The sequence below is a fragment of the Peromyscus californicus genome, unplaced genomic scaffold (assembly GCF_007827085.1).
Source record: "Peromyscus californicus insignis strain IS unplaced genomic scaffold, ASM782708v3 Scaffold_4__1_contigs__length_199733344, whole genome shotgun sequence".
NCBI classification, from domain to species: Eukaryota; Metazoa; Chordata; class Mammalia; order Rodentia; family Cricetidae; genus Peromyscus; species Peromyscus californicus.
In genome coordinates, this window is record NW_026294562.1 from 83,775,254 (window position 1) to 83,794,088 (window position 18,835).

Here is an 18,835-nt window from a genome sequence, read left to right on the forward strand (position 1 = left end):
CTCCTCCATCCTCCCACCCCCCAGCCCTCCCTCCTAAGCCACCTCCCATCCCCACATTCTCCAAATCAAGGTGTCCCATGGGGAGTCAGCAGAGGCCAGCACACAGAGCCGAGGCAGGTCCAAGCCCCTCCCCACCACACCAAGGGAAGCCAGCCTTTAAATACTCTTTCCCTACCATGAAGGGATACAGGACCGGAATGCAAGTCCCTGGTTGTGCTTTGCCATTTTGGGGAAACCTGTAGTCCCGCTGGTGAAGAAGATGGCCATAGGATCCTTCATCTTTGACTTAATACAGGTGTGATCTGGGGGTACTGATCTGCAAAGAGAGTTGAGGCAAAAGAAGAAAAATCACACTGTTGTTTTCCATCTTCTGACGAAGCATCGTGAAGCATTGAGTGGGGAACCTGGAAATTTCAAGGCTGGAGGGCAAGCTGGTGTTCCCACGGGCAGGCATCAGACTGACTGTGGGATGATTGGACACATGGACTGGCGTGTCTTCAGTTGAAAAATGGGGGAAAAAACCCGCATGGACTAAGAAATCACAGAACACTCAGCTAGCCCTGACTATACCGCAGCCCATCCTAAGTGAGCAGGAATGGGAAGCTTCCAGCACCTCTGATTGGTGAGCGAGGGAAACTGTGTCCCTTTGGCCTGCTTGTTGTCGGGGCATCTTCCCACTGGATACTTCTGAGTCTCCTCCTATTGAAGAGACATACTGTCTAGGCTTTTGTTTGTTGTTTGTTTTCTCCTGAAAATAACCTAAATGCCGAGGAAACACCAGCACTGCCAGCTTTGCTAAGTAGGGCCCAGCATCACACTGACTCTGGGTAATCTGAATGATTTCTCAAACATTTTCATGAGTTTCAACTGTTTTCAGTGAAGTCTCTGGCTTTGTGAGAGGTCACTTGCCGTTACTGTTGAAGCAAATGGCTTTAGAAATGGAGGTGTTGCTCCAAGGAAGCAAGCCTCGCATGGTTCCTGCCTGTGCTGTGAATATTGGGGGAAACATTCAAATGCTCACAGGAGTTTTTTTGGCAGGGGGAGGGGTCTTTCTCCAGTCCTACCTTAAGCAAGGTGTCCCCAAAGGTACCCAGGAGAGGAGAGTCTTTCCCCTAAAGCTGCTATATTACTGTCTCACCGCAATTAGAAATCCAGTTTCTTATTCTTGTTTGTTTTTGAGAAATGATCTCAACACATGTGTAGCCCTGGCTGTCCTGGAACTTGCAATGTAGACGGGTCTGACTTTGAACTCACAGAGATCCACCTGCCCCTGCCTCCTGAGTGCTGGGATTAAAGTTGTGCACTACTGCACCCAGGCTTAAGTTGTTTTGGAGTTTCACCTTTCACCTTGAAAATTCATGTTCATTAAACCTCTTCATATATGTGTTTATACACACCACACACACACACACACACACACACACACACACAATGTATGTATGTATAAAGGTTCCTTATCTGCATGGAATATGCAACACACTTGTCTATGACTTTGTAATGCTCCTTTGTTTTGCCTCAGGGCTGAGTGTATATTAATGACAAACATGGAAGTTCAACTTACTGATTTTACAAGGCACCAAGGGCCAAGGAAGCCAAGGGAAGGGAAGGAAGAAGCCCAGGGTTTCACAGTAGTGGGGTGACATGGCTAGGAAGGGAGTCGCTAGCACAGAGTCTCGTGGGCCTCCTGTACTAGTCACTGATCTCCCAGTGCTTTGGTGTACATGGTCTCCTCCCCAGTCTCTATTCAGAAACCACATTTATCAGACCAGAAACTCACTTAATCAGTGACTGGAAGTTGAGCCACCCTTCATGGCTATGATCAGACACCACCAGCTTGGTTTTCAGGGCAGGACACTCAGAGGCCACAGAGTCCACCTCTGAGACGAGGCTCCCTGTGGTCACAATGGCTTTGGCTTGAGACATTTGTAGTCGGTAGAGGATGTCCTTTGCTTTCAGCAGGGTAGTCCCAGGCATGAAGACAATCCCTGGGGGTGAGAAAGGATGATTTGATTTCACATCAATGGGTTTAGGCCTGGCTCATCTGCTGAGAATTCCCACAATACTGTGAAAAGTATGATCCACAGACCACCATCTTCTACCCCGCAGGGAATACAGAATCTCACATCTTGCACCAAATCTGCTTAGTCATAATCTGAATCTTAATAAGATCTCCAACTTATTCCTGTGAACATAAACATTGTAGGCTCTTCCTTAGCTCTTTCTAGAAGAATCCAAACAGAGGTAGATGGACCTGATTTGCATACACTTAGGCCAGATCAGGTAATAGTGCCTGTGAGGACAGTGTTGTTGATGCTTAGGACTGGCTACATCTCAACACTCCCTGCCCCAATTCCTCTTCCTCCCCCGTTAGTCCCTTGAAGTTATCTTGAATGTCCTTTGTTCCTTTTACCTCAGATTTAGCCACATTGTCTTATGAATGTTCCTGTGTTCTCTTTATCATTGCCAACACAGCCACCACCAGTGAGTTCAAGCCTGCCTGGTCTACTGGAGTCACAGCCTACTAGATGCCCTTCTGCATCTCCCTACCACCCCAAGTCCACAAAGCACAGTCCATTTCCCTCCTCGTTTCTTCTCTGCATGAACACCTGTGCCCTCTGTTTCTAGGGAGATACCCTACTCACTATTCTGACATTGAAGGCCACTCTTTATCTTCCATTCTTGCACTTTATTTTTCTCTTTCAAAATGGCTGTGTGTGCATGCATGTGTGTGCATGCATGTGTGTATGCACATGTGTATGTGTGCATGCACACACTAGTACTGACTAGTAGTCTTTGCATGTGGGGAACCCATTATTGGACCACCTTACTTTATGTCTAACCTTCTTCAATTCTCACCTCAGAGGACTCAACTATAGTCTTTGGCTTCCTACTAGCCATTTCTTATTTCTATAGATGCATGGTTTTTATTTTCTATATTTTCTCTGCTATTAGTTCTTGATTCCATATTACATTCTGTTAGATAATGAAAGGGAAAAAAGAAGAGAGGAAGGGACCAAAGAAAGAAGGGAGAAAGGGGGAGAGAGAGAGAGAGAGAGAGAGAGAGAGAGAGAGAGAGAGAGAGAGAGAGAAGAAAAGCATGTTACAGGAATATGCATGATGAGATGTGAAAGGTGGATTGCAAGAAGAGAATCCATGTGTCCTGCCACAGTTTGCATATGAAGGATCCCCAAAAGGCTCATATATTGAAGGCTTGATCCCCAGCTGGTAGATTCAGTGTTAAAAGGTGTTTGGATGACAAGGGCTGCGAGCTAATCAATGATTAATCTACAGATGGACTCATAATAGAATGAACTATTGGGAGGTGGTGGGAAGTGGGTCTTTGTTGAAGTAGGTCATTGAAGGCTATCTTGTTCCTGGTCTCTTCCAGACTCTTGTGTTATGTTTCCTGGTTCCATGAGGTAGGATACTATGTTCCAGCACATGAGCCCGTAATGATCTGCCTCACCTCAGGCAGCAATGGAGCCAGGCAACCATGGGCTGAAATCAGGAGACAAGGCAAACATTTCTACTCCTAACTTGATGTTTCCTCAACTATTGGTCACAGCAATGTGAGTCTGAAATACAAAGTTCCACATGGATTGCAAATCATACATAAATATGTATAAGTAATTTTAAAAGGAAGGGAACCCAGACTCAGAAAGACAAACATGGTATGTACTCACTCATAGGAGGATACTAGATGTGGAACAAGGATGACTAGACTGCTACTCACATCACCAGGGAGGCTACCTGGAAAACAGGACCCCAAGAAAGACACAAGGATCGCCCAATGACAGAGAAATGGAAGAGATCTACGTGAACAGCCTGGACATGAGTGGGGGTAATGAAGGGCGAGGGTCAAGGGAAAGAGAGCTTGGGGGAGCGGGAGATCCCAGCTGGATCAAGAACAGAGAGGGAGAACAAGGAATAGGAGACCATGGTAAATGAAGACCACATGAGAATAGGAAGAAGCAAAGTGCTAGAGAGGCCCACAGAAATCCACAAAGATACCCCCACAACAGACTGCTGGCAATGGTCATGATACAGTCCGAACTGACCTACTCTGGTGATGGGATGGCCAAACACCCTAACTGTCGTGCTAGAAACCCCATCCAACGACTGAGGGATCTGGATGCAGAGATCCATGGCTAGGCCCCGGGTAGTGCTCTGGGAGTCCAATTAGTGAGAATGAGGAGGGTTTATATGAGCGAGAATTGTTGAGACCAAGGTTGGATAAAGCACAGGGACAAATAGCCAAATGAATGGAAATACATGAACTATGAACCAATGGCTGAGGGGTCACCAACTGGATCAGGCCCTCTGAATGGGTGAGAGAGTTGATTGGCTTGATCTGTTTGGGAGGCATCCAGGCAATGGGACCGGGTCCTGTGCTCATTGCATGAGTTGGCTGTTTGAAACCTGGGGCCTATGCAGGGTCGCTTGGCTCGGCCTGGGAGGAGGGGACTGGACCTGCCTGGACTGAGTCTACCAGGTTGATCTCAGTCTGCGGGGGAGGCTTTGCCCTGGAGGAGGTGGGAATGGGGGGTGGGCTGGGGGGAAGGTGAGGGGAGTGGGACGGGGGAGAACAAGAAAATCCGTGGCTGATAAGTAGAACTGAATTGTATTGCAAAATAAAAAAAAAAAAAGGAAGGGAAATCTCTGCAGGAGATTTTTAATTAATAGCATGTAGACGTCATGATACAAATAAAAATCCTTCCCATAAGCCTACCATAGTAGTTTGTATTCAAGACAGTTAAGAGCTATTGACGCAGAGCCAAACCATGTAAAAGTCTCATTGGGGAAAAAGATTCACAGCATCATGCAGGAGGAATCAGGTGAATAGTGCCTGGCTTGAGGGATGAAATATTCATCATGGATGCTGGGAGAAGCCCACTTCCCACACACTCTGACGTGGCATACTGAGGGAGACATAGCCTTGCTTATAGGATCGCAGTCAAATACAGTGAAGCTGAAGAGAACTGCAAAGAAAGAGCCGTAAGTCCAGACATTGAGCTGAATTCCGCCAAACAGCTGGCTTGGATGCTTCAAAAATGTTGCTGTGCAGAAAAGTCTGAAGTGCTGTAGATTAAAGGGGTTGGAGGAGATCTGAGAACCACATACAATGTATGATTCTTGACTGGATTTAAAGAGAAATTGGCTCGAAAGGATATTATTTGGCCAATAGAAGAATATTTGTTACTAATGTGCATGGGTAACTGTGTAGCAGGAGTCTTAAAAGTTCTTATTAATAAAATCAAACCTGAGGCCAGTTATTGGGGTGAACGCTGGAAGATCAGAGAGACAGAACAAGCCACAGCTAACCTCACCTGGCCAACTTCTCAGCTGATCTAGTTTCCTCAGACTGGAAGCCTCTGTGTCCTCATATCCGAACCGCTCTCAGCTGAACTGTGCTGCTCAAAGCCTAAAAGCTTAACCAGCCAAATGCTTCTAGTTTCTGGTCTTCACACCTTATATGTCTTTCTGTTTTTGCCATCACTCCCTGGGATTAAAGGCTGCTTTCTGGGATTAAAGGCGTGTGTCACCATGCCTGGCTGTTTCCAATGTGGCCTTGAACTCACCGAGATCCAGAGGGATTTCTGTCTCTGGAGTGCTAGGATTAAAGGTGTGAGTGCCGCCATTTTCTAGCCTTTGTATCTAGTGGCTGTTTGTTCTCTGACCCCAGATAAATTTATTAGGGTGCACATTTTGGGGAACACATTACCACCACAAAACTGTAGTTCCCCAATCTTAGTCTTTGGGTCATAACTCCACTGTGAGTTTGTGAAGGAAACATCTTGGGTTTTAGCAGATTTTTTAGGTGATTGCAACCCGGTGCTTGTAGGTCTCACAACATCTACAAAAGATTTCTTGAAAGAGGAAGGGAGGGATACATGATATTATGTTTAGAGCATATTAATGCTGGTGTGTTAGGGAAAGAGGAAGAAAGCGTGTGAGTGTATGTGAGTGGGAGAGAGAGACAGACTTGAAGAATAAGGAAGGTATAGAGAAGAGGAAATATTTTGTCTCCCACTGAGGTGTCCATCCTCAGAGGGAGGGACAGAGGCTTCCTCTATGGTTCCAGTGTAGAAGCTTTGTCAGTACCAGGCTAGGTGCACGGCATCTACCATCCCAACACCCAGGTCCAGTGGGTCCCATGTGAATCACTGACCTGTTCGAAAGCAGCCCACTGTCACTAGCCACCACTCGGGCACTCGAGGCAGAATCAAGGCCAGGCGATCTCCCTGCTTCAGGCCACAAGTCTGCTCAAAGACGTTGGCAGCGCGACGGGTTAAGTCCCTCAGCTCTCGGAAGCTCCACTTTATCTCATCTCCTTGGCTATTCACCCACCACAGGGCCGGACCTGGGCCTCTCTTGCCCTCCTAGTTAAGATTATACAGCAAGCGTCACATCACTTCCTCCTTCCAAGGAAAAGGACAATCCACTTCCATAGTCACATTCCAGTGTGAGCCTAGCACAGTGAGATCCCATCTTAAGACATTAACAGACTCCAGAGAAGTAGGAAACTAGATTGGGGACTACCCTGAAGTCACATGTGACCATGAATACCCTTCAAGCTTCCCACGGAAGACGAACATCCTTTTCTCCAATAATCTGTCGTAGGTTTATATAAACCAATGGTTCTCAATCTGTGGGTAGCAACCATTGAAAAACACATATTTCTGATGGTCTTAGGAACTGAGACATGGCTCAGCAGGAAAATTACAGTTATGAAGTAGCAACAAAAATAAATTTATGGTTGGGGGTTCCTAAAACCATTGGAAATATGTGTTTTCTAGTGGTTGCTACCCACAGGTTGAAGACTGCTGATATAGACAGTGAGTTCCTCTCTTCACCTCAGTTTTCTCCTCTATAAAATGGAGACAACAATATTGCCTAAACAACTTTAGATAAATAAACCACATTAACAGTGTTTGGCACAAAATAGTTGCTCAATAAAATATTATCATAACAAAAGAAAAGAGCCTAAAGTAGTTGCTAAATGTTTGGATAATGTTTTAAAATTAAGGTATTACTAGAGGTTAGGGTATAAAGATAGAAGAGCAGGAGGCTGCATGTCCTTGTTTCCTCACAGAAACACCAACTAAACAATAACAAATTGACCAAAGTAGTTTTGTGAGAACTCTAGAAACTAGTGAAGAGTCTGCAACAGTTTAGCAGCTGCCCACAGTTAAAGCCACACTCAGAATGTAGGGCATTCTGTGGTATTCTTTCTTGACCTTGCTCCTGAGCTTCTGGCATGGTCCAGCACAGTCGAGGGGAAGCCATCTAATTTTGGCTCAGTGAAAAGACTGGAACTTGTTTGCAATGTCTTGGCCTCTTCAGGAGCCACTGGGTGAACTACTTTCTCTCTTGCCGGATTTGAATGCCTCGGGAACAGCACCAGGGTTTGATTCTTAGATTGGGTATCTCTGTACCAGCAGCAGGGTCTGTGGTGTGTAAAGACTTGTGGGCATCAAGAGCTAAGAGATGACGGAGGGAGTCAGCAGAACTGCCAAGGCCCTGAGAAGAGGCCTGGGTGAATTCCCAAAAGGAAGCGGGGTTAGTAATGTTGGCCATGTAAATGTGAAAATAGGTAGAGTGGGGAAGACACACAAACAGGTCCAGGGAAGATAAATGTCATAAAGGCTTGAGATGATGTTAAACTCCAACCTGACCACATTAGTGACAATCTTCACTTACATAAGCTAGTGCGCATGACTGCAAAATAAATGAGCTTTCCCCCCACATGTCTAACTTTCAACCAATGACCACAAGGCATACAAAAGTACAGAGAGATACTGTCTATTCAAAGAGACAAAACAGAGTCAAGAAACAGAAGCCCAAACTGTATGGACTTAGCTATTAGACAAAGATATTTTTTAATATCTGTGTTAAATTTGCTCAAACAGCTAAAGAAAAACCCAAAGATGAAAAGAACAAAAACACTCCAAAATGAACCAAACTACACTCACTATCAGTAGAGTGGTAACCTTCTAAAGGAGAGATAAGTTGAATCTAGGACCAAAACCAGTCATTGAATGGGCATGTGCTAGGGGATGATTCATCAGGAGATCCAAACAGGTAGAAGAAAGACTAGATGAATACAAGTCATTTGAAATTGTTGAGCGTAAGGAGCACAGCTGAAGAAATCTGCATTTTCCAGACCCATATCCATGTTCCTGGAGTCTCAGCAGAAGACAGCCATTCAGCTTATCTGCAGAAACAACGGCCCCAAACAGCAGGGTGTGAGGAAAGACCTGCATCATCTAATACAAACAGCTCAACAACTTCAGGACAAGCCCAGAGACCCATGTGAACTGTAATTGAAACGCAAAGGCCAGAAGCACAGGAGTGCCCAAAAGAAAAGCAACACACTGTGTCCAAGAAACCCTCAAGGAGACTGTCAGTCAAGTTCTCGGTAGAGGTTTATGCAATGTGGGAGGAGATGAGATCATGTATTTGAAGACCTGAGAGAGAAAAAGCAACAGCAACAACCAATTACTTCACATATTTTTCCAAATGTGAGAGAGAAATTAAGATATTTATAGACAGTTCAAACGGGAAAGAAACATCACCATCAGACTTCAAGAAATTACCTTGAAATGCAAGGAACTGGAAATTAACAAACACGAAAACACAACGCCTTTTGCAGACATGGTGACATGTATGAGTATGATACCATTATTGTTAGCCATTGGCTTGTAACTCCACCGTTATTTAAAATAATTCAACATAACTATTTATTTAGTCGTGTGTGTGTGTGTGCATGTGTGTGTGCACATGTGCGTGTGCCTGTGCGTGTTTAGGTATGCATGCCACAGCATGCATGTGGACGCCAGATGACAACTTTTGGAGCTGATGCTCTCCTACCCCGTGAACCCTGAGGATAGAACTCAGGTTGCCATGTCTGGCAGCAGCAAGTGCCCTTACCTGCTGAGCCATCTCACTGGCCTCTTCAGTTATATTTAGAAGACAACGATAAGGCTATGGTAAAGTACACTGTAAGAAGGCGGGATTTGTGACACGGATCATAAGGTTGGGGTTGAATAGAATAGGGCTGTGGAGGAGTAGGGTTTCTTCCTTATGTGATTGAGGCTGAGCTGTTGAAAGTTAAAAAGAGACATTATATGCAATCTTCATGGTAAGCACAAGAAAATAGTTATAGAATACACACAAAAGGGAATGAAAAGGAAATCACACATATTGCCATAGAAACTCAACATAAAGTAACAAAGGACGGCTTGAAGAAAGAAACAGAACAGCAGGACAAACAGAGCATTGTTTGTTCCATTTGTGGTCTTATCCGCATGTCGGGTACTCCTCAAGTTGAGTGAAGTATGTAAGAGACAGAATGGAAACAAGTTGGTGTGAATGTGATCTCTTACGGATATATTTGGGGACTGTTTCAGGATTCAACAGAAACTATATACACAAAGTGCCTGAGGACTCGATAGTAACATGTTTTAATTTCCAAGAACAACCAGGCTTACACATTGATATTTTAAGTACCTTAGTGAGCAACCGATTCTACTGTAAACTGTCTAGTTTACAGCTCATTTCTGTTTCTTGTTTTCTAATGAATTATTTGCCAAGATCCCAGGCTACTTCACATGAGTCCATTATATTTCCATCTTATGTCTTACAAATTAAATATGTTGAAAAGTCAGTGAAGTAAACAGCGGCAGTTTGGGCAGTACTGTTGAGTGATCCAGGGATCAGTTTCCGAGCGATGCTTGCTAGTGAACCACGAGAGGTGGAACAGAAAGTGGAGGCTATCACAGGAGCACCAACAAGGAAGGACCCAAAGTTAACCCATCCCACAAGTGTTTACTGAGGGACTACGATGGGTGAGGCACCAAATGTCACTACAGGCTAACAGTGAATGGGTCTGAGTTACTAATCATGAGTGAGACAGTTGGAAACGTTGAAGCAGATAGATCAAAGATATTGAAAATGAATATAAATGATATGGGGTGCTTGTAAATGGGGTTGGGGGGTGTTGGAGATACAGATGAAATGGTAATGGCTGACTATGATGTTATGAAATCCAGTCATCCTGGTCTTCCCTACAGGAAGATTTACTTGTTTGTTAATCCCATAAGCTGGTGTATGAACTCACTAATCATAACTTATGGAGGAAACATGGAACAAGCTAATGCTATTGTCCCCTCATCACCACTTTCTTCTTTCCCGACCCATCTCATGCTCTCCATATTCTCAACCAGATTTATTGTCTCGGCAATGAGGACACCCATTTATTTCTGAAGCAGAGGTGCTCTGACCTCTCGGAGAGCAAGACTAGGCTAAAGGTTGGGTTGTGGAGGCAGTCAGGCTGGATCCAAATTCTGCTTCCCTGTTTGTTAGATAGGTAGGAGGTTTCAGCAGGTCACTTGAACTCTCGGGTCCCCAGTTTCCTCATCTGGAAAATGGGAACAGCAAAAGATCAAATGTAAAGTGACTGATGTGGAACAGAAGCGTGTTCTCCATGACAGAGGGCTGTATTTTCCTTGGCACTGCCATGAAAGTTCTGAGAAAAGACGGCAGAGGAGGCATGTTGCTCTTGAACGGTAATCTATGAGTGCATGCTCCTAGGGAACATAACATCTACAGCTACTCCCCAACTTCATCTCAGCTGAGTTGTCTCCGTACAAAGATGGCTGCTGCATCTCTGTCAGGACTTGTCAACTAGGCCCGAGTGGCTCAAAGCATCACATCCGTCTACTGCAACTCCCAGTACCACTCCTACGTGCCTGTCCCTCTGTGTCTTGGGAAAAGACAGGCCAAGGGGGATTTTCTGTAGAGATACGGGATGCCTCTGCAGGCTACAGAGACTGCCTCTAACCCTAAAGCCACTCTCAAGAAGGTAGCTGACATGAAGGATCTCAGAGAGACTTGTCACTGTCACAGGATGACAGGTGACATGATTTAGATAAATGTGGTAGATGCTCCTGTGCACATTCTGAAAGCCTGTACCCTCTCTAGGCGTGGTGGCTTCCAGACCAGCCTGAGGTGTGATGAGCTGAACAGTTGGACTTTCTCACTAACTGAAGGTGAGCACTCAAACCCCCATAAACCTGCCAATTTGAACTTTGTGCTAGATCAGGGTTATGGAAGAACAAACATTCATCAAATAATTTTACTCATTGTACAAGTGAGTTTTAAGAATAAATTTACCACAATTTCGCAGAAAGACAATCAAACAAACCCACTGAAGTCAGAGAAGTGAGAAAATACCCAGACTAGGTATCAAGCCCTCCGATGTAAGCCTTTCCCACTACATGGCTACCTTAAAGAAGCCATGGGCTCTTCTGTATCTCTGGAGAATCCATGCATCCCTCTTTACCCAGTTAGTGCAAGATATAGCCACCAGGCTACTCCTATTCCTATGCTCCATCACCATGACCTCTTACCTCCTCCATCTGAGCCCAGTAGTCCAGCACGTCTCTTGCAAAGTTAAATTCCTCAGGTGAATCATAGTCATTCCATCTTTGAGTCCCAGCTCCTGCTGTCGATACACTGTGCTGATGAGATGAGCTCTGGGAGGAGCTATGGAAGCATTTGAAGATGCCCCATGGGATCTGAAATTTCTTCAGCCACTGCATAGTGAGATGGTCCTCTGGTATGAAACACAGAACATTCAAGTCACTGCCTGCCTTGCGAAGAGATGGGTTACATGCCAATCACCCTGCAGGAGCCTTCTCCACATAGCGTTGATGTGTGGTCCTGATCCATTGCTAGAATTACCTCTTGCTTCAGATGGGGATTGCTCTACCCAACTGAGGGACCACAAGGTGCAAAACGCCAGTGAATGACTATAACTGCTACATTTGCTTGGGACACATTCCTGGAGCTCTCTGGCATCTCCCTCTGATTTGATTCCAGGGTGGTAGTCATGTGGCCATCCCATTTGAAAACCCTGTTCCATGGGACAGGTTATCTTTACTCTGGAGACCTTTCTTCTTGTCAAGCCCAATCTTGTAATTTCCATACAAACTGTTATATCTTCATCTAAATCCTATCCCCAAAAGCTGATGATGGGTCAAAAGCTCAATAGTCAACCCTGGGAATTTTAAACACAAGCTAGAGCAATCACAATCTCTCTCAAAATTGTGTGTGTGTGTGTGTGTGTGTGTGTGTGTGTGTGTGTGTGTGTGTGTGTGTGTGTGTTCTGTCTGTCTGTCTGCATGTCTTTCAGTGTGTTTGGTATCAAAGAGTAGCTCAGACTGTCTCCTATTAGGACAGCCATAAAGTGAAAAGTTGGGGGGAAATTCCTGAGGTTATGATTTCTATCATGTGAAATAAATGAAGCTGATACCCAGAGACATGGAAATAAGGGTAGCGAGAGTCCTGTCCCGCTGCCCTTCTGCTATTATGAGCTTCCCCTGGGTTTTGTGGGCTTCTATATGGATTCCTACAGCCATACACCCATCCTCAGACTAGACAGTGCTCGTGTCTCAGCTCCTTACTGCTGATGCTGTGCAGCTCCAAGATCTTCCCTAGGACAAAGTCCTGGGCAGCAGTTCCCAGCCCATCACAGTCAATAAGAGAATAGAGCTCCACTGACAATTCTGTGAGATCATGAGTTCAAGGACAGCCTAGATGATAAAACCAATCTTAGGATAGCCTGGGCTACACAGCAAGATTCCCTCTCCAAACTGAAAACAAAACAAAACAAACCTGAACCCTGTATTTGCAAGATCACATAACTGGAGGCTGAGATGAGATGTTAAAGACTGAATGGAATAGTCTTAACTGAAGACAACAAAATGTTGTTGGCTTCTTGGGTACCGCAGCATCCTTTAGTTCCACTTCGGAAGTGAGTGTGCCTCAGGAGCAGATACTGAGTGCGGGCTCCCAGTGGCTAATCTTTTCTCCAGTGGCTAATCTTTTCTTCAGTGGCTATATTCCCACCTAGATGTCTGCATGATCTCAGGGTCTTCCTTAAATAGCCTTTACCCCCCCCCCCCAGGGCAGGGCAAACAGCCACTTAATATGTAGCTAAAGGGGCTAGGCACATAGCTCAGGGATAGAACACCTGTCTGTGCATGTGGCCATGAGTCCAGTCTCTAGCACTGCAAGAGAAATAGTCAAATAAACAAATAGTGGCTACCGACTTAAACAAAAGGGTGAGCTTGAATGAGGAAATACAGAACACTTTATCACGGGCTGGTTCTGTGCCCCCTCCTGAACTATATGTGGGAGTACTGACCCCAATACTTCTCAATGTGACTGTAATTGGAGGTAGGTACTTTCAAAAAGTAATTGAGTTAAATATGAGGTCATTGGAATACATTATGGTTGGCCTACTTTTTAAAAAAGGAAGCAGGCATTGGTAGTGCACACCTTTAATACCAGAACTTGGGAGGCAGACATAGTTAGATCTTTCTGTGAGTTTGAGGCTGGCCAGGAGAGAGGCAGTATTAAAAAAAAAAATGAAAAGAAAGATTAGCATTCTGACACAAGGTGTAGGCAAATGTTATCTGAACATGAAAACAGTCATCTACAAGCCAAGAAAAGAGGCCTCAAGTATTGATCTTAGACTTCCAATATTCAGAACTTAGAGAAAACACATTTCTGTCAAGTCACTCTGTCTGTGATAATTTTCCATGGCAACCTTCTTGTTCAAACAGAGAAGAAATAATGCTCTCTTGCAAACAGTTTGCACTTCTGATTTCATGTTTGTCTGGGAGCTGGTAAACACGGGAGTAGCTGGATGAGGACAGCTCTGGGTGGCTGAGAGGCTAGCCTTTAGCAATCGGACAGCACAAGTTCAAATTCCAGCACCTCCATTCACCATCTGTGTAACCTGGAGCAATTTACTTAACCTCCCTTTCAAACACAGATGGACCAACAGCGCCTATTGACCAAAACAATGTGGTGACATTCTGCAAGGCCCAGCACAGACAAGTAAGTACTCTAGAAGTAGGAGCTTTTGATGGCTAATTCTTTCTCCAGGGGAATGGAGTAATTAAGCCTGACCCAAAGAAATAGCATCTTAACCTCTGCAACAGGGTTAGAAGGAAGAAGTGGGGATTGGTGCATGGAATAGATGGTGCAGGGCAACTTTTGCACTGAAATACCCAGATACAATATGCACCACGGTGCATGATACAGCTTTGAACATCACCTGTATCTATGTATTTCTCTCTGTCCTCCTGAGGTGCACAGATCTCTCTCTAATAGCCCTGTCTATTTCTGGAACTGTGTATCAATATCTAAAAATTGCAACTCTATATATCACTATCTATGGCTCTATATCTACATAGCAGCAATTACATCAACACTATTTGATATAGAGATGAGTTTCTATCTATTCAGCATAGTGTTTGTTGACGGACACTAAGTTTTCAGCATAATGTTAGATTCTTCCCTCGTTACATTGCCAAAAGCTGGGAAATAGAAACTGGAAAGAGAAAAATCTTTTTGTGTCTATAGAATGTCTGAATCATAGAAAACGTTCTCTCTTGTTTATGAGACACTTATTATCAGGGTTCCCATATGGTTTTAGATCCTGTCAACTGGAGGAAGGTCAGCCCTCTTAGAGGTTATACTCTGAAGACACTACGAAATGATTTTAAAGTCTAGTGCTTTGAAATTTTTAAAGTATATTCTGGAGGCAATTTGGCCCTGTGGATTTGAGAGGGGCTGGGGCCAGGATTCTAGGCTTGTGGATACAGTACCTTGAGAAGTCCCTGGAATCAAATGTGTTCAATAAACCTTTGGACACAATATGTTACTTAACCGATCGACACGTTTGATGTGTTATAGGAAACTCGGTCACAGAGCCAGTATTTGACTTTTGGCTCTGACTTTACCACCTACTAGTTCTGTGGTTTTGGTCTCTTTCATTTGAGGAACATAGGTGATACCTACCACACTGATTTCCATGATTATTAGTGACATAAACACTTTGCCAGCATTGAGCCTGGGACGTACTAAGAATTTAAAAATGTTGAGGTTGATGTACCTTTTAACTACCAACAATTCTGAATCTCTCTCTGTCTCTCTCTGTCTCTGTGTGTGTGTACGCGCGTGTGTGCGAGCATGTGCATGTTTACATGCACACACATGTGGAGGTCAGAGGGCAATGTCAAGTACTTTCCTTGATACCTCTCCACTTTAGGTTTTGAGACAAGGTCTCTTACTGAACCTAATTTAGCTAGACTGGTTGGTTGGCAAGCGCCAGGGGTCCTTTTGTCTCTGGTTCTTAGCACTGGGATTATAGGGATGACAGTTTGCTTTCTATTGCTGTGATAAACAACATGACCCAAAGCAGCTTGGAGAGGAAAGAGTTTATTTAGCTTGGATGGCCTGATCATGCTCAGTCATTGAGGGAATCCAGGGCAGGGACACAACAGAAGTGGGAAGCATGGAGGAATGTTGCCTGCTGGCTTGTTCTTCATGGCTATCTCAGCTTGTTTTTAGTACCAGGCAAGATGCCCAGGGGTGACACTACCCACAGTGAGTTGGGTCCTCCTACATCAATCATTAATTATGAAAATGCCCCCACAGACTTGCTTACTGATCAAGCTGATGGAGGCATCTTCTCAGTGGATGTTCCTTCCTTCTTCCCAGATGGTCTAGCTCACTTCCAGTTGACAGCATAAGGCACATGCCACAGGGCACCTTACCTGGACTTTTATGTCGGTACTGGAGATCCAATTCAGGTCCTCATGCTTGTTCAGCAAATGCCTTCCCAGATTAAAGTCATTCACTTGAAAGAAAGAGAACCAGCCCCTGCACAGTGAAGTTTTCCTTCAGTGACTCCTCCTGTCTCTTGTCTACTCATTCCCAAACGCATCAGTTCCCTCCTATGAGCCCGCCACTGTGCTAAACACAGCTCATCTATGTTTCCAGGTCTTCCTCTCACCAACACACTCATCGTTACATTGTACTTAAAGAAAAGAACTGTCACAGAAATTAAGTGACTTGACCAAGGCCATATAATTGATAGGTGGTATTCTCAGAACTAAAAATTGGATTCTCAAGTTTAAGGCTTTTGTGGAATATATAAGTGCACACAGACACACAGACAGGCAGGCAGGTGTGTGCACATGTGTGTACATGCACACACACACACACACACACACACACACAGAGGGGGAGAGGGAGAGAAGGAGAGGAAGGAGGAGAGGGAGGAAGGAGAGGAGGAGGGAGAGAGAGTATGAGAGAGAGACAGAGAGACAGAGAGAGACTTTGTCTTTTTGTCTTACCTGGTGCTGTGGAGGACACAAGTGGGCCAGATCTACTTAGGAAAGGAGCTTGGAGAGTCTGCTCTCTGTGTGTAGTCCTTCCCAGGACTTGGAACACAGTTGTTGAACTTGGCCCCGGGCTGAGGAGAATGTTTAGCAGACAACTTCAGGAATTGGATGATGCTGTGAGGGGAGGAGACGCTCAGTGAGGGCAGAAAGCAGTGCAGCCTTCTAGAAGGGGCCATCAGCTAGGGGAAGGATTGTGTGGACACTGCCCAGTGTTTATGGTCTCCTCAAGGTGGGACAGGATAGGGAAGGGGGAGTCTTCATAAGTTCTCTGCAGCTAACCTGCTCCCCTTTCTCAGTCTGCACCCTTCTTTTTCATCTGTATGACAGCTGAAGGGCCACACAGCTTCACAGCTCAGATCCATCATCCAGAGCCATAGCAATCACATTGGTGTGCTCCTCAGTTCTACTTGCAACACCCGTCTCTTCCTGGATGATCCTCTCGCTCCCTTCCTCACTTATGAAAATGATAAATTCTAAGGATTTGTTTGAAGGCCAGTGTTAATGAGCTAATTCTTGAGAGGCTCATAACACACAGGGTAGACTCTGTTGGCTGTTTCATTTGGAATTCTAATTAAGAGAAACAATTTTATGTATGGGCAGAAGGCAGGGTCTTTGGAGTTCCAAAGGTTTAGACTTAAGTCCTGGGTCTGCCACTTGTGAAAAGAAACCCTGGACAAGCCATTACGTCCTTGAATTGTGGCAGCTCATCAATTAATGATGTTGGGGAAGTTACTGTAAGGTTAGTTCTGTGAGATCGTTGAAAGGATTATGTAACTATGTCTGTAGAGAACCTGACCCGGAAATTTAGATACAGGCTGGATATTGATGTTGCATTGATTGTTTAACGAAGGTGATCACACATGGTGCATGTAGCAGTCCTTTTTTATTACTCCAGTTTGGGGGTCAGTGTTGGAGAGTGGAGGACCTCCAGGGTTCTGGCCTGGCTTTCTCAGCACTCTTACCCTCCTAATCTCTGTAGAATTTGGGATAAAAATGCCTTGGCTTAAAGTTACCACTGAAGAAGACAGCAGAGGGCAAGCCTGACAGGCCATATGCTTCCTAGATGATTAATTTATGATGAATTTTTTTTTTAGCGCAAGGTAAGATTTACATTGGGGGAGAAGGGTAAATAAGAAGCCAGAGAGAGGTGACTGGCCACAGCAAGCTACGCATTAAATACCCAAAGTGCAAAAGTGCAAAAGTCACTGAGAGAAATGGAAGGGGTGGCAGTAGAACCCAAGAGATGCTGCATTCTGGACCCAGCAGGTGTCTACTGAGTGACCACACTAATACATGGCCAAGAGGACAGGTCTTTGGGGCAGGCAGTCTGAATATGAGTCTAACTTTCACTAGTTAGCAGTCTAGTGACACTGTGAAGGTTTCTGTCCCTCTGCCTCCATGACAAGTGGGTCCGAAGTAGAGAAGGCACAATTCTGAAGATTTTGTGTATACTCCTCTTCTGCCTCAGCCCTGACTGCAGTTAGCCTAATGCTACTGAACTAACATGCTAGACAGTGAGTTCTATAGTGAACACAATCACTTCTGGACTTGGGCATATAAGGGAATATTAACTGATCTGCACTCTCTTATGATTCAGCTCTGCTGGAAGCTGCACGGAGGCATGACAGCATAAATAACAGAGACACTATCAGTCATTCTTTCTAGATGATATTGTATTAGTGGAATCTCCATCCTGGACCTTTATACAGAACAACTCCCATAACCCTATAAAGAACCATTGATTTACTCATCACAAACACATCCTGAGCATCTCTTAGGTACAGACATGGCTTTGAATATGCTCTCCAGAAAGTTTCCTGCCCTGTGTCAGACAGGCAAAAAGCAACAAACAAAAACCTCAGGCTTTGTCTTCTACAATGATATACACAACAGTTCATGATCTGTACACAAAGACATAGAAGTTGAAGCCATTCTAGAACATTCCCAGAGTCACAGAGGACATTATACAAGGCAGGACAAGACTTGAATGTTATTTTATCTAAGCTACGTTTTCCTGCTCAATTCTCTCAATAATTTTCTGCTTTGACTATGTCTCATGTGTCTCCATTTCTGATTTCAGTTTTTTCACCTAGGGAAGGTATTCTTCTCCCAAGGATCTGGATATTGGTTGGATGGAAAAAACTTTCATTGTCTTTCCATTGCCTGGTCAATCTTATCCACCAGATCTGGAAAAAACTGTCTCTGGAAGACATAAAATCTCCCTGTAGTTTGGTCTTTGTTGTGTCCATAAGAAGGCATCAGTGGCTTCCTCATTCACCTCAGATCTCATGTGGAATAAGGTTTGAAAGACACTTCCCAACACCCAGCACACAGGAAGCACTTTTCAAATGGAAGCTCTCATTTTACAAAGAAACTTCAGACTAGATGCACATGGCTGAGGTCAGTGTTCTGTATGGATCCTCTATACTTACTATACAACTGTTTCTATTTCCTCATTTGAAGAAGAGAACAGCAGAATTGATTCCATATGATTGTTGTAATAATTAAAAATTATATACACATTACCTAGAAGAGTGCCTGGCATGTGTTAAGAGTGCTGTGATTGTCAATTA

General features: G+C 44.5%; 1 protein-coding gene across 2 annotated transcripts in view; it reads right to left on the reverse strand.

Annotated features, from left to right (window-relative positions):
- Acsm1 (acyl-CoA synthetase medium chain family member 1) overlaps window positions 1-16,310 on the reverse strand; it is a 30,646-nt gene extending 14,336 nt beyond the window's left edge. Inside the window, exons 1-6 of one of the 2 annotated variants that reach the window (XM_052763301.1) lie at window positions 16,215-16,294; window positions 15,633-15,738; window positions 11,412-11,617; window positions 6,170-6,380; window positions 1,778-1,985; window positions 176-316 (exon numbers count right to left, since the gene is read on the reverse strand). In XM_052763301.1, the coding sequence (XP_052619261.1) occupies window positions 176-316; window positions 1,778-1,985; window positions 6,170-6,380; window positions 11,412-11,603 (752 nt within the window). In that variant the 5' untranslated portion in view covers window positions 11,604-11,617; window positions 15,633-15,738; window positions 16,215-16,294. Of the gene's footprint in view, window positions 1-175; window positions 317-1,777; window positions 1,986-6,169; window positions 6,381-11,411; window positions 11,618-15,632; window positions 15,739-16,214 lie in introns of both variants that reach the window. The other variant, XM_052763302.1, reaches the window with a different exon arrangement.
- Between the last annotated feature and the right edge of the window lie 2,525 nt (window positions 16,311-18,835).